The 14,228-nt window shown below is 38.0% G+C and overlaps 1 protein-coding gene across 2 annotated transcripts in view; it reads right to left on the bottom strand.

The window, feature by feature from the left end:
* The window catches only part of kif13ba (kinesin family member 13Ba), a 48,347-nt gene extending 35,589 nt beyond the window's left edge, over nucleotides 1-12,758 (bottom strand). For both annotated transcript variants that reach the window (XM_084096881.1, XM_084096882.1), the window contains exons 1-2: nucleotides 12,205-12,758; nucleotides 7,855-7,939 (exon numbers count right to left, since the gene is read on the bottom strand). In XM_084096881.1, coding sequence (XP_083953007.1) covers nucleotides 7,855-7,939; nucleotides 12,205-12,274 — 155 coding nt within the window. In that variant the 5' untranslated portion in view covers nucleotides 12,275-12,758. The remainder of the gene's footprint in view (nucleotides 1-7,854; nucleotides 7,940-12,204) is intronic.
* Nucleotides 12,759-14,228: the final 1,470 nt, after the last annotated feature.

Below are 14,228 nucleotides of genomic sequence, written 5' to 3'. Positions count from 1 at the left end.
CTGCCACGCCCCCATGTCACGTCAGCTCTGCTTGCCAAGCGAAAAAAAAACCCACACGTGTTGAAGTGCTGCGAGTCAACCTAACAGCTACAACAACCAGCCGTCAACAGAACTTGAACCCCCTCCTCTTTCACTGAAGTCGCCGGAAGTATTTGGAAGTATTTTGGATTTCCAGTAGGGCTGGGCGATTTAAATCGTGAGATTGTTATGCGCATCTCGTCAGTAAAGCCGGTTCCTTGATTAGTAGTAAATCGCCATCACCTGCTTTCAGATGGAGCGGCATTTACTACAAAGAGCCGTAGTTAACTGACAAGCTGAGCCATATCGCATTAAAATCGCGGACGTATCGCCTGCAATCAATGCAATAATCATGATCTTGTTGAACTCTAAAAAATCTATAAAAAATAGATTACTGCATTTAAGTTTAGTAAATCTTTTCTCGTTGAAAGCATGAAATGATATGTCAAATGACTATAAGTGAATAATTAAATGTTTTCCATCCTTACAAAATATACAGTGGTTAAAAAATTAACTTTGTTTGCAACACATAACACCACATAATAACAACAAATTCACCACAAATGGTTACATTTTATAGTTGCACTTTTATTATCCAAGGAACTGTCTATAGGGGAGGAGGCTGCAATGAAAGACTGTGTCAACAGTGTCGTCCCTTCCCCCACTCTTTGCATCACTCCATTGGCGCTGCAAACAATGAGGAAATCACCACTCTGCCTTGGTGCTATAATAGTATACAAATGAAACCGAGACCAAAGCACCACAGGCAGAAAATAAAAACCACATTGAAACCACTGGAGAGAAAACCCTCCATATACAGTCTAAGAAGTGGTGTTCGATTTGCAGACTAACAAACAAGCCACTGGCCTCGATCTGTCTTCAAATGGCATCAAACACACATTTAATTCCGCCGCATTCAATCAGGCTTTCATGCAAACTCAGGGTGCATTCCAGAAACATGCTTGCGATTCCATTTCGTGCAACTTAATGGATTCACTCATTGCCTCATCGGACTATCTCAATATTCCTAATAGGCCTGAATTCTTAAGGAAAGCATTTCCTACGGAAAACCGTTTAAATCTCTCCTTCAAGAGTGTATCGACCACTCCGAAGTAAAGTGTCGACGCAAGGCCAGGACTGTAAATCCCCATGTCTTTGTCTGCATTCTTGAAGGGGCTCAAGTCAGAGAACAAGGGGGAGGAAGGAATGAACCTCGATTATGGTCCACTGCAGCCTTCTCATGGGATAGTGACGTGCGCTACGGTGACAGCTGTCAGTGCGAGTATGCCAGAGACCGAGGGTTCTGCCAAACACAGTCTAACACCTCATGGCCGGCGTTTGCATGACAGGCTAGTCAGAAAGACAACCTGAATGTGCACCCAGAAACACATGAACTGCCCTTCAGCTCTCGAGGTCTGAGATCGAGTCATTTAAAAAATGTGCTTCCGCTTCAGTTGCTTGCAAATACGCAGCCCGTGACTAGGAAAGATGATGTTCTGTACTTTTGACCTAAATTATGATCCACCAGATTTTTCTTAATAAATGTGTGTGCATCGACAGACTTGGCCTCATGGATGCACTTGAGCAGGCTGAAAGCAACACAATGCACTCCAAGCCATGTATTACACATGACACGGAGATGATTATTACTCAGCTGAAGCTGCACAACTGTGAATGAATGTCCTGGTAATTAAAATAAGAAAAGTGTAATGAAATGTACAAGGTGCACAATTAAACTTAATAGCGATGCTCATGAACATGTGATGCTTATCCAGTCATTCATTTGCTGAAATGCAGAGGTTGGTAAGTAGGCACTAGTTATTGTAAGATTACGATGCCGACGCTGCTGGTTGGTGGGTGGTTCTGTGGTATTAAAGATGTTGTTTTAGGAGGCTCTTATCGCATTTAGATGCCTATACAACTTGTGCATTAAAAAACTAAAACGGAAACGTTCTGTCAAATGTTAAAATAGCATTTAGATGAGCATTCATGACATTTATGATTTAGACCAGGGATAGGCAACTTTGGACCTGGAGGGTCACTGTCCTATATGGAAGTTTGGGTTGCTTAAAAGCAATGAAGCGCACCAACTGTTGCGCTTGCATCTTTTGTAGTATCTCGTGCATGACACAATGTTCTAAAAAGGCGGTGCTCACGTTAAAAGAAGTTCAACTTTTAAAAAAACACGTCAAGAGCTTGTCTTTTTTTGTTCCACTGACTTTCATTTCACTTAAACCACAAAAACGCGTTCTGTTTGAACCAGCCCTTAAACAGTGTGTCCGTCTAGTGCACGTTTACAAAGAAAAACAACAAAGTGGAAAACTACAGCAGTGGAATCCAACAACGCATTCTGTGTGAACCACCCAGAAGGTCTGCAAAATATGTCAATGGTCAGTTCCAACCAAGGCGGGAAACGCAACATCACCATCACCAGAAAAGGTACCATCCCAGCGACAATACTGCGAGTACGAAAATCCAGTCCCATGTGTCAATCTGTGTAGCACAATGACTGGTTTAGTTAATATTTTTGAACTTTATTTGATCTAATAGTGAATTTTTTGTATAGGTTGTCCCTCTTCAAATAAGTGAGATATGTGCAGCAACTATTTTTTCCTAACTTCTATTGTTTTAAGGCAGAAAAAGCATGTTTGTACAGTTAAAAAAAAAAATGTTATTAAACTAGATTCTAAAGTCATTGTCGGGAAACTATTCAAACTGGCAGCATTATCAAATTATATATCGATAAGGGATGTGATGGTGAGGAAACTTTCCCACCGGTTAATCGTCATGTGACAACACCTGTAATACTGGTATCAACCTGGATTTTTATCCCTCTTTTCCACCTCATTTTAAAATCACTCATGAATGCCCGTCCACATTTTACTTTCACTTTCAAATTAGTGGCAATTGCTTGAATGGTGGGTTCATTATTATTCTTAATGAAAAACACAACAAGCACGGCAGCCTCATTCTTGTGGTGCACTTGAAGGTGTGTGTAAATTAGAAGAAGTATTACCTCCAGATGCAGCCACATTCATCAGGCAAAGATAACAGATTGGCTCAATGTTTGCAGGTTCCCTATTAGCATTGGGTTTAAATCCCAAATATAGTCAAATAAGCGCTTTAACATTTAGCTTTGAAAGCAAATCTTCCACCATCGTCTTGTCAGTCAGCTCGCCTCACTCTTGTGCGGCTGAACACCGTGGAACACCGGTAACACAAACTATCGCAGCAAGCCTAAAGGGCCGTTCACACCAAGAACGATAACTATGGCGATAACTATATTTGCGCCCACACCAATGAACAATTAACGGTCTGTTTATTCTAAGCTTACGCGCTGTGGTTTCAAAGTGTTTACAACATCATTGAACATGTTTTTGCTGTTCTTGTTGCATTTACACGGCTTTAACCAGCAGATGTCTTCAGCATGCTATGTTTTAAGTGAAGCTAGTGTAATCAATCTAATAATCTAACAGTGAATTTAGCTGACGTAGTCAATATAGTGGAATAAAAACTACACCTAGTCTTTTTCTCCGCAACTTCAAAGGAAGCAAGACAATGTTGTCAAAACAAGCGCTGGATATCTGATGTAATACTTCTCACCGTTTATTAAAGCAACACTAAAGATTATTTTTTACCTTAAAATAATGTTTCCAAAATCATTTCAGTGGTTCATCAAGTCGTAACAGGGTGAAAGGCACTTCTGCATTCGCTTTGCAGCCCTATATCTGCCATAACCGCACTATGTAAGTTTGCCAGATCGGGTAGCGTTTCTGTAGTTCGAATGAGACATAAGAAACTACAAATTTGACTTGCTTTACGTCAAGCATTACAATAGTCATTATTTTGTTTTTCTTCGTTTCTGATGTCGCAATACATCATACTTTAATAAAATCATGCAACATGCTCTACCTTGTCTGTCGACATCGTTCATTCCAAAGCCGGTGCTAGATAAACAGTGAGCGGCATGCGACAGTAGGCTGCGGTATGCTAAATTATTTACGACAGCGGTAATGGACAATTCCGCTTCCAACCTGTAGGGGGACCGAAGAGGAAAAGTTATTTGGTGTTGCTTTAAGAGGGTATGAACGATTGTTTTCCATATCCATTTTCTTGAAAGGGGCTTGACTTGTCAAACAGTGGTGGATTTTTCTGGACCTCGGTGATTAACTTCTCCGCAATGTCGTCTGCCATTTTAAATGCGCAAGCTCTTAAATTAGAATGGATTCTGATTGGCTGTCAGTGTTTTATCGTTCAACAGCTGGAAAAAATTTTTTTTTTTACAAAAGTGATCCCAACGATATAGTTTCTCTATCGTTATAGCTGTGGTATGAACTCTGCTATTCTTTAATATTGAGAAAGATTTTTAGAAATATATCTTTATCGTAATAGTCCTTGGTGTGAACAGGCCTTAATATCGATCAGTATGGGAATCCTCAACACACCTGAACTCATTCTGACTAGTGTGTGTCTCACTGCTTTCCTGCAAGCCCAAAACACGCCCTGTCTGCAGTTCCGGTGGGATGGTCATAGTCTTGATGTGCCAGCAACTCCTTAACTTAACAAAAGAACATTTCTGTGATAATAAAGATTAAAAAAAATCTACCATACCCATTTCAGAAAAGGGCACAGCTGTAAAATACTCGTAATAATACTAAAATAGCAGGGAGTGACAAGCAATTATTGGTCTCTTATATTACAGTACCTGAAAGAGATTTTTTTCTATCATAACTCATAAAGATAGTCATACATTGATATGTCAGGCATAAAGCTTCTGGTAAAGATACTTTTCTAAAGCTCATTGCTCATGTTCATTCCATCCAAAACACCCCTAGGAGCTGCTTGCAAACATAAAACCTTTCAAATGTCATTTCATTAAAGCAAAATGGACAGGCACTAAGATTCATTCATCCTGAGTACGTGATGCCATCGGACATGCTGAGAGCGGTACGACCACACAAAGGATTGAAAGAGGAGTACACACTGACATATAAACACGCTGTGTGTAGCCATCTTCAAAAGATTGTCTGGAATGTGTTGTAGTGCCTGACAGATCATAATTAATATGAAATGCCAGCAATAATCTGCATAAGTAAAGCTATTTTGGTCATGTGAACCTTGCCATTTGAGGCATCTGCATCGCAGGGGCCATTATCAGGGCCGGCGATTCAGCGCGGCACGACACATGAACTCAGCACTGCAATTAAACTGTCTGTTGTTCGAAGGCAGCAGGCGGCCCGACCATTCACTTCCAAGTTTAAAACCTGTTCAACCTCTGTCTTTGTTTGCACTTCACGACAGGAGAAAAGCAGCAAAAAAATAATAATTGTGCTCTCTTGTGTACCCGCCATAAAAGTCAGAGGAAATGTTTATGGCTGACAGATGCTAAAGCTAGCTTGTATTTTCCCCTTTTTTCAGACACAAGAGCTCCTCAGCTATGGATGACCTAGGGTTAACCCTCCTTCTGCGTTTCCGTGACAACGGAGGGCAGAGAAAAAGAGAGGAAGTCAGATGGAGGAGAGTTATGCCCCGACACACGGCAGGACGGAGCGAACAGCAGGCTGCGTTAAAGAGAACCGCACGTCCACATTCCTGTTCTCCCTCAGCCCCCATCGTACGAGCCGACCGACCGAAAAGCAACAAGAATACATGCGATCTGATCTCAAAGACCCTGCTCTCAGCCATCTTATGTAGGGTCCAAAATATGTAATATCCAATTAAAATAATCTAAACGACTGAAAGATTATGCATTCATAACCTTGTAAAAAGTATATGCTATATTTTTATCATATGAGAAAACATGGATGTTTAATTCCTCAAATGATTAAATTCTTCATAATCTTGGAGACTAAAAATGGTTAATCCAAAATTGAGTATCCCAATTTCAGTTTAATGTGTTAAACTTAATCCGATCAAATGAGTCAAGAAAAGGATGTTGGAAGGCCAAGTCATGCGAAAAGCATTGTGGGATACAGTTACCGTAGTCATATGCAAATATAGCAGGACATTGGGTATTGTATTCATACAGAAAATCTGCATGCTATATACTCCATAAATAGTAAGTAGTATGTTAGTAAGCTATTCTGAACAAAGCTAAAATCTACTAGTTTGCAGTCAGCAAGATTTCTAAATGTGTTTGAAAAGTCTCTTAGGGCGTTTTCACACTGGGCAAGCTTGCTGCGTTCCGAGTCTGAGTGCGATTCACCAAGGTTGTATTTCTTTGATCAAAAATACAGTAAAAGCAGTAATAATGTATTACAGAAATATAATAATTTAAAGTGCCCCTATTATGCTTATGTAATATAGCAGTTTATGAATGCAAAAGGTCTGCAAAGTTTTAAAGATCAAAGTTCACGACAAAGTTATTGTCTCCTAAAAGAAAGAATCAATTTTGAACTGCCGAAACGAGTCTTCAGTAATTCCAGTCTCACTTCCTGTTACATACTATGTAACAATACAACAAATTAGCATAATGCCAGCCTACAGTTTTTAATAGCTGCCCGCAAACAACATCTTTGACCTACCCTCAAACACTGTAGTTGTAACTGAGACAGGAAGAGTTTGGTTTGTGTTGCTGACATGTCAAGAAGACACTGTCTTCAGTGGTGCGATTCCACTTTTCATCTGTTCATCACTAAGCACTGAGGAAGTGTCTGGAGATGAAATTCAGATATGGTAATAGGCGTTTCATTTCTGACACGCACTGTAAGCGGTAGACCAATCACAACAGATCACTGGACCAATCAGAGCAGAATAGGCTCACAGAAAGGAGGGGCTGATGTGACTGAATCTGGTAATAAAGGTCAAAAGTGTTTTTTGACCTTGGATGCATTCAAATCTATTGTAGGAGATTTAAAATAGCGCAATAGAAAAAATAACTTTTCTATTTTAAAATTCCAGCATCATTACTCTTCAGTCTTCAGTGTCACATGATCCTCCAGAAATAATTATAATACGCTGATGTGGTGATCAAGAAACATTTATTATTATTATCATCATCATCATCATCTAGGGCTGCCCCCTAATAGCTGAATAAACGTTAGTCGACGAAAAGAGGCTTAGGTAAAATTTTAACTTGGTCAGTCACAGAAAAAAACCTCCACAGGAAGCGGAGGAGTCCACAGTCGTGGTGGCAGACCGTTAACAGCTGGCCCTTGTTTTAATGTCGGGCAGGAAATCCAAACGTTCACCTATCATTCATCGACCTCAAATATGGGTTCTTTAAAACATGCAAGTAGTAGCCACTTTACATGGCCACTCGCCTTAACTTTAAAAGTGTGCCCTATTATTAGGTGCATATCCAAGTGTTTGTGCGGAGTATGGAAGCTAAAGTATTAGCGCGCTCACTGTATGACATGGAGGCGCTGTCATTTTCCCATTCATTTTTGGTCATACAGATAAGAAACTGTAAAGGGTCTACTTTTATTTGTGTACACTCACAAAAATAACAAAACGTTGTGCTTTTGTAAAATGGAGCGCGTCACAAAAATAAACCAAAACTAACCGTATGCTACTTGCCTCACAGACATAAGAATCGAAAACAAATACACTCTGATAATGTAATCCATATGAAAGGTGCATTTCTCTCTAAAGGCGTGTCCACTACACTGCGGAGATAGCGAGTCAGCGTTGTCAACTTCATCTTTGCAGCTGACACTGATTCAGAAAACACTAGTTAATTAATAAATAACTAAAATATCTCTTTGCTGTTTTTCCCGACACATTCAAAATCATTTATTTTGCCGGTGCTTTGCGGCAAGCTTTATGTGTGCGCTTGAGTGTGGAATAGGCTATATAACTGTAGTAGTGTATGTCAGACTTTCAAATTCAACTTACCTGGAATCTTTTCCCAGGTTTGCCGGGTACAGAAATGTTTGATTCCCCTCCATTTCCACAACACATTTTGTGTTCAGATCCTTTTCTGTTGGGATAAAAAACACAGGCAGTTTACGAACCACAACTATGAAACAAACAAATATTTAAGTGCCTGTTGTGCTTTATCATCTCAAAAGATTCAGGTTGTTGGAATTTAAAAAGGATCCAAAGCCACTGTCGCTCTAAACACATTTGTCCTATCTCTGCCCTTAGATGAGTCTAATAAGACAATCTTATGACCTATTGAGTTCCCAGCCATCCTGATTATGCAGAACAAAGAGTTGAAATCAATAGCAGGGGATTCACAGCTTGAGACCAGCATTCTGATACTGAGTTTTCTTGATATCACCCATCACTATTCTCACAGCTATGGAAAGAGTTCAGGGCATACAAGTTTTACAGACTCATGCCCTCAGATATTAAAGGCCATTTCAGGACAATCAAATAAAATCTCCCTTGACAGGCTGTTAACTACATTAACAAACATCTGTGAAACAGAAGCTATGATTCTACACATGCTAGATGCCATAGAGGAATCTTATTAATAGCATTTTATCAATGTTTTTTTCAAGCTTGAACCAAACAGTGCCAAATCTGGATTTATCCTAAACTGAAATGACTTCACTGTGAAAGTGCAGTAAACTCAACACTAGCCGTGTTTCCATTACCCTTCAAATTGTGCAAATTGAAATTGCGAATTGAAAATACGGCCAATGGAAACACGTCAATTTCACAAAAACTCCCATTTATCGCAAAAAAGTTTTTACGCTCGCATGAGGTGGTTTTTCAGGCAATTCGAAAAAAGAAATATTTTTCAAAACTCCAATGGAAACGTTGTTTTTGTGTTGCGCATTTACAGGTCACCTGACGTAGATGACGTGGTGTGTTTGGACAGAATACGAGACAGAGTTCTTTATTAAATTCATATAAGACAAAATAATTACAGGAATAATGTATTCTAAACCTCAAATAAATGCCACAATCAAGACCTCGAAGCAGATATGAGGGAGAAACACCCAGAAACACCTCATATGTGCCGCTCACAAGTATAATAAGGGTCGTTCCTTACCAAAAATGCTTGGAATCACACATACATCTCCTTCGATTAATAATAATGGCTAGTGCAGTGGCTGGGATTAGTACATAAAATGGTTTTTGGAATGATTTAACTTATCACGAGAGGAAAAAATGAAGTTTTAGTCGCATAACATCGGTTAATGGAAACGCCGTCATTTCGCAATAGTTTTTTGTCGACATTTAGAAAAAAAATAGCAAAAGTTTCACACGAATCTGTAATGGAAACGCGCCTAATGACTCATTTTCATCAGCAATACAAAATCAAACAGCAACTACTATGAAGTCAAATGATATATTTCTGGAGTATAATTTACAGTAAACCATAAGATAGTCAATAAGGTTATTGATCACAGGAGGGATACTGTATACTTAAATCAGATAAAGTATGATGGCAGGTACAGACCCAAAAAATAAAATATGATTATAGTAAAAAAAATAACTATTTATTACAATATTTAAAAATAACTATTATTACAATTCATTTGAATACTAATTCTGATTTTGAATCTGCATTCTAGATTCATATCTCAGACTCCACAGTTCTCACATGCTAAAATAATTAAAATTAAAATTAATATTTCATGTCAAATTATTTGTTTATTTAGAAAGTAGCCATGTATTAGTGGGATAATGTATGATCACCATGTTTATTTTGTAACACGGACCAGGTGACCAGAAAATATGGCATTCTATATTGTCAATGGACTTATGCTTGCATCACATAATTCCATTTGAAACATTGGAATAATGTGATTTAATTTATGAAAAAAATGACTAAGTTGAATAGTTGGCAAACAATTGTAATAAATAAGTATATAATATTTACATATGTAAATAAATAATGAATAATAATAGAATGACAAAAAAATAGCATGAAAATTGAAGATGGAAATCAAAACATTAAAGATAAAGAAAACACATAAAACATGACTAAAAGATGTAGTAATAACACAGCATTAGCTGTGCAGCTCAAATTACACTTCCATGAACTGGCAAGAAACTCTCTCTGGCTGGCCATCTGCCATCGGGTAACCCTTAATGTTGAGCCCTGGGACTGGCTCAGGTCTCACTCTCAGCTTGGCCAGAGGGACAGCGGGAAGAACATGCAACAGCATTCCCTCAAACACTATCTCAGCAGCAGACTGTTGGTAAAAAGGCTTTCTGTCCAATAAATGGACAACAAATAAAGTTTTGTAGTTCAGTCAGCTGAAAGTTTATGATGCACAGACTAATGACAAACACAAGGCATGGCCTAATAGCAACACACGCAATACGACAGCAGGCTAAAGCATGTCTGAAACCAAACTCTCCTGCTGACAGCAACAGGGAAGTGGAAAGCATCTGCAGCTGACTCAGAAATCCTTGGAAAGGATGCACTCCGAAGCCACACTAGCTGTAACAACTTCCTGTTAGAGCAGGAAACAACTGGTTTCCTCCCAGCATTGGTGGCCAGTGTCCAATAAGGATCCCCATCTGGATTTACCACATCTAGGAGCCATTCCAAAAATCTGAATTTCCTGCATTATGTCACTCAGGTGCCAGAGATAAGCACATGTAATATGTTGGCAACAGCACGAACTGGAAAGATTGACAAAATCCTAAACACAATAACACAAAGTCCAAGCAAATATTTATCATCTACAGTAAACAAAGGCAGCGACAATGCCCCGAAGCACATTTCCATAATCATTTGCTTCAGTGTATGGAAGTAAAATTATTAACAATGCATTATTCAGTTAGTAACATGAAACTGTAAGTTACTGCATGCAAGAAGGGAGTAAGGTGAGGTGGACTCAACTAATGTAGGGAAATGGTAAAACATTAACTAGTTAAACCTCCACATCCCTTTATCCACCTAAAAGGTTTTGTGAAGTTCTCTTTACATAGTCTTAGGACTGAATATGAACATTTTCGTAGAAGGACCCAAACTCATTTGGCCATGGGAACCTGCTCGGTTATGCAACGTTGGTAAATAGTCCATTCAAACTCCCTTCCTGCCTTTGTACAAAATAGAGAGAGAAAGAAAGAGAGAGTGCAAGTAAAACAGAAAGTTAAGTGTCATTTAGTCTTTCAAATACAAGGTCTAAATGTCATATGACACAGGACAGAAACAAAGTCGGAAAAATCTTTGAATTTGGAATATTACAGTAATGAGGGTCCTTTAACAGTTCCAACATTACAAACGAAGACTGGGAATTGTTCAAAAGGATATTTATGAGTCGGAAAGCTCACACAGGCTGTCAGCCCATGATCAGTGCTCGAGTCTTGTGACTGAATGTTACGCTCCAGTGGGACACGTGACTACATCACTACAATGTAGCAAATATTTCACGCTTTGATGGATTTACCAAGACACATGTTCTCCCACGGCTTTAACGTCAGCCGTTCATGTGAGAGACATGCATGAAAGTAATCATGCAAATAATCTTAAAGAAGAAAAAGTGAAAAGAAAAAAAAGCAAGCATGTATGACATTAATGAGATGTCCACAGATAAAAAGATGGATAGAGAGAGAGACAAAGTTTTATCATATTTACAGACTCCCATTGTCATAGAAAACCTGGAAACGGGTAGTCGACATTAAACTTCAAGCGGTGTTATAATTTCAAACAATTCTTCTATAATTTTCATCTAATATGTAATTACATGTATTCATATTTTGCACTTTTAAAAATACACTTGTCACATTGTCACCCATTTAAAATAAACAATTAAAGAAAGAATTTGATTAAAATGGCACACAAAAAAAAAACTAATATCCTGATGTTGAATGTTAATGTACATTACATGTCATCTGACCTAAATATAAAGAAAGTTTAGAAAATGTGAGGATAGATAGATAGATAGATAGATAGATAGATAGATAGATAGATAGATAGATAGATAGATAGATAGATAGATAGATAGATAGAATTCCATCACATTTCCAATGAACTCAATACGGTCATGTGATGTGACCCAACACAAAAACGAAAGTACTGAGCCATATATAGTAGTATATAAAGAATACAGCTGGCATTGCCTTGTCAGATATACTTTCTTAGAACTTAGTGAAAACCCATTACTGACCATAAGATTAAAAGGTCGTGTCACAAAACCTATTGAGCTGACTAACTAGACAGCATTTTGGAGGCACCACAGGAACGATTCGACAGTTTAGGAAAGCGCTACACTAGGATTTGAAAGTCAGCTTGTGTGTGTTGTGATATAGTGACAGAGCTGAAACTCAACTCACCTCTCCGGTTCATGGGCCGGACCCGAACCGCCACCTTCACATTGGAGTTGTTCAAATTAGAGTCGCCCATGTTGTATGTCGATATATCCACGAGAAGACGTGTTATAAAACGACCGAAAAGCTTCCAGACAGACTCGAGTTCATAAAATAAAACTCATCTAGATATGCCTGTCACCGGAGTCCCGGATAATTCGTGATATCTGAAGCTTGTCGTGTCCAAAAATGGTCAGCATCGTCCTTAATGGGTTGCTTTTCTGCGTTTTGAACGGCAGAGTAAAAACATTGTCGTTTTAATAATGTAAGAGAAAAGTTTAGTGGAATGTCTTGACAGCTGGAGCTTTAGTTGGATCAAAAACAGAGTCGAGAGCAAAGCCAACTCCCTCCTGGATTCCTGTCACATACACACTGGGTCAAACTGCAAATGTCAAGACTTTTGTCCAGCAGGAAACCAAGCAACTAATAAGTAAGCAGGGTTTAAATAATTCATGCCTGGCTGTGACAGTCTAACCACCACATTTTGCTTTAATATGGACGTTTAAAAAAACCATTGCATTTAAAAAAAAAAAAAAAAAAAAAAAGCAAATAAATAATATATCCCTGAACTATTTAAATGGTGGTTTAAACTGGGTAAACTGCACTACATGCAGATATGTAACGTTACAATGTCTATCCAATAATATTAAACAAATAAGATAATATTTGCAATAGGCCTAACTTACACAGGACTATTAGACTAATGTTAGGCTGTCAAATGCTGATTTGTCAATGCAGCACTTTTACATAATGGCAAACAAACCAGTTTAAGACAGAAAAAGACTGAATGTAAATGTCAACGACAGTAAAAATCCTAATCTGGCAGTTATTTCCGAAATCTGATCGTAAATTGTTGATTAAATGGTAGGAGATCCCAAAGTATCTGATGCGGTTTTGTTGAATTTTGGTTTCTTTTCAAGCTGGATCCAACTTCATTAAAACAATGGTGTTGCTCTACATTCCCATCCAGCTCGGTAAATCTTCAGGGTTAATATCCAATATCACGGAGACGAGACACGCGTATTTTATAGAATTTAGCAAACCCGAGAAAATGAAGACTGAACTGATTTATAGACTCCAGCGTGGATGTCACGGGCGTAATAAGGAGCCGCTTTATTTCATGGCTGAGAGCAGCATGAAGCCAGTGATGTTAACGGTGATCTATGACGCCCAGCGGAAGTTCGTCTTTTAAAGTAAAAGTCCCTAAAATACAACAAAATAAAAAAATATATATAATAAAATATATTCATACATCCACCAATAATTATAATAATAATAATAAAATAAATTTTAAAAAAATCAACAATTATAATTATTATTGTGATTTTTCTAATTATCATCATTAATATGAAGTAGTAGTCGTACTATAAGCCTTTTTCATTAAATGTAGATTTTTGTTGAGGCACCTAAAAATTCTGCCATTACATGCATTTGCGATCAGCTGATCTCCTGGAACAGCCTTTCAACCTCCGATGAGGAAGAGCTGATTATGTTTGGAAGTTCGTGCCATTGAGATGAGGTCAGATATATTTCGGTAACGTTAGTTTTCCCATTTAACTCCATCTTTTTCGTCGTTTACAGACATTTTTAAATATATTCTTATCCATATAAAGTTGGATATTCCGAATGCTCACATAAACTCAGAACAGCAGAATAGCTTTGATAATAGAGATTCTTCGATATTACTTATTTTGAGGAGGGTAAATACTGCCAACATATTTTGTACTTATACTGGTCTGGTAGCACAAATAACTGCAGCAACTCACTTAAATTTTCTTGAAACCCGTTTAACGGTTCCTAATCAAAATATTAGGTCTAGTTCTTATTTGTTCATGTTGTGCGACACCTGCTGGCCATAACGTTAAGCACATTGAACCACGCATACCATACAAATAGAAAGAGCACATAGAATATTTTAAATATTTATATATATTTTTAAATATATTTATTTGCTTTATATATATATTTACATATAATTTTCTCAGCGTCAT

This window comes from Abramis brama (genome assembly GCF_963993115.1).
Source record: "Abramis brama genome assembly, chromosome: 21".
Lineage (NCBI taxonomy): Eukaryota > Metazoa > Chordata > Actinopteri > Cypriniformes > Leuciscidae > Abramis > Abramis brama.
This window is presented reverse-complemented; position numbering and strand designations above follow the sequence as displayed.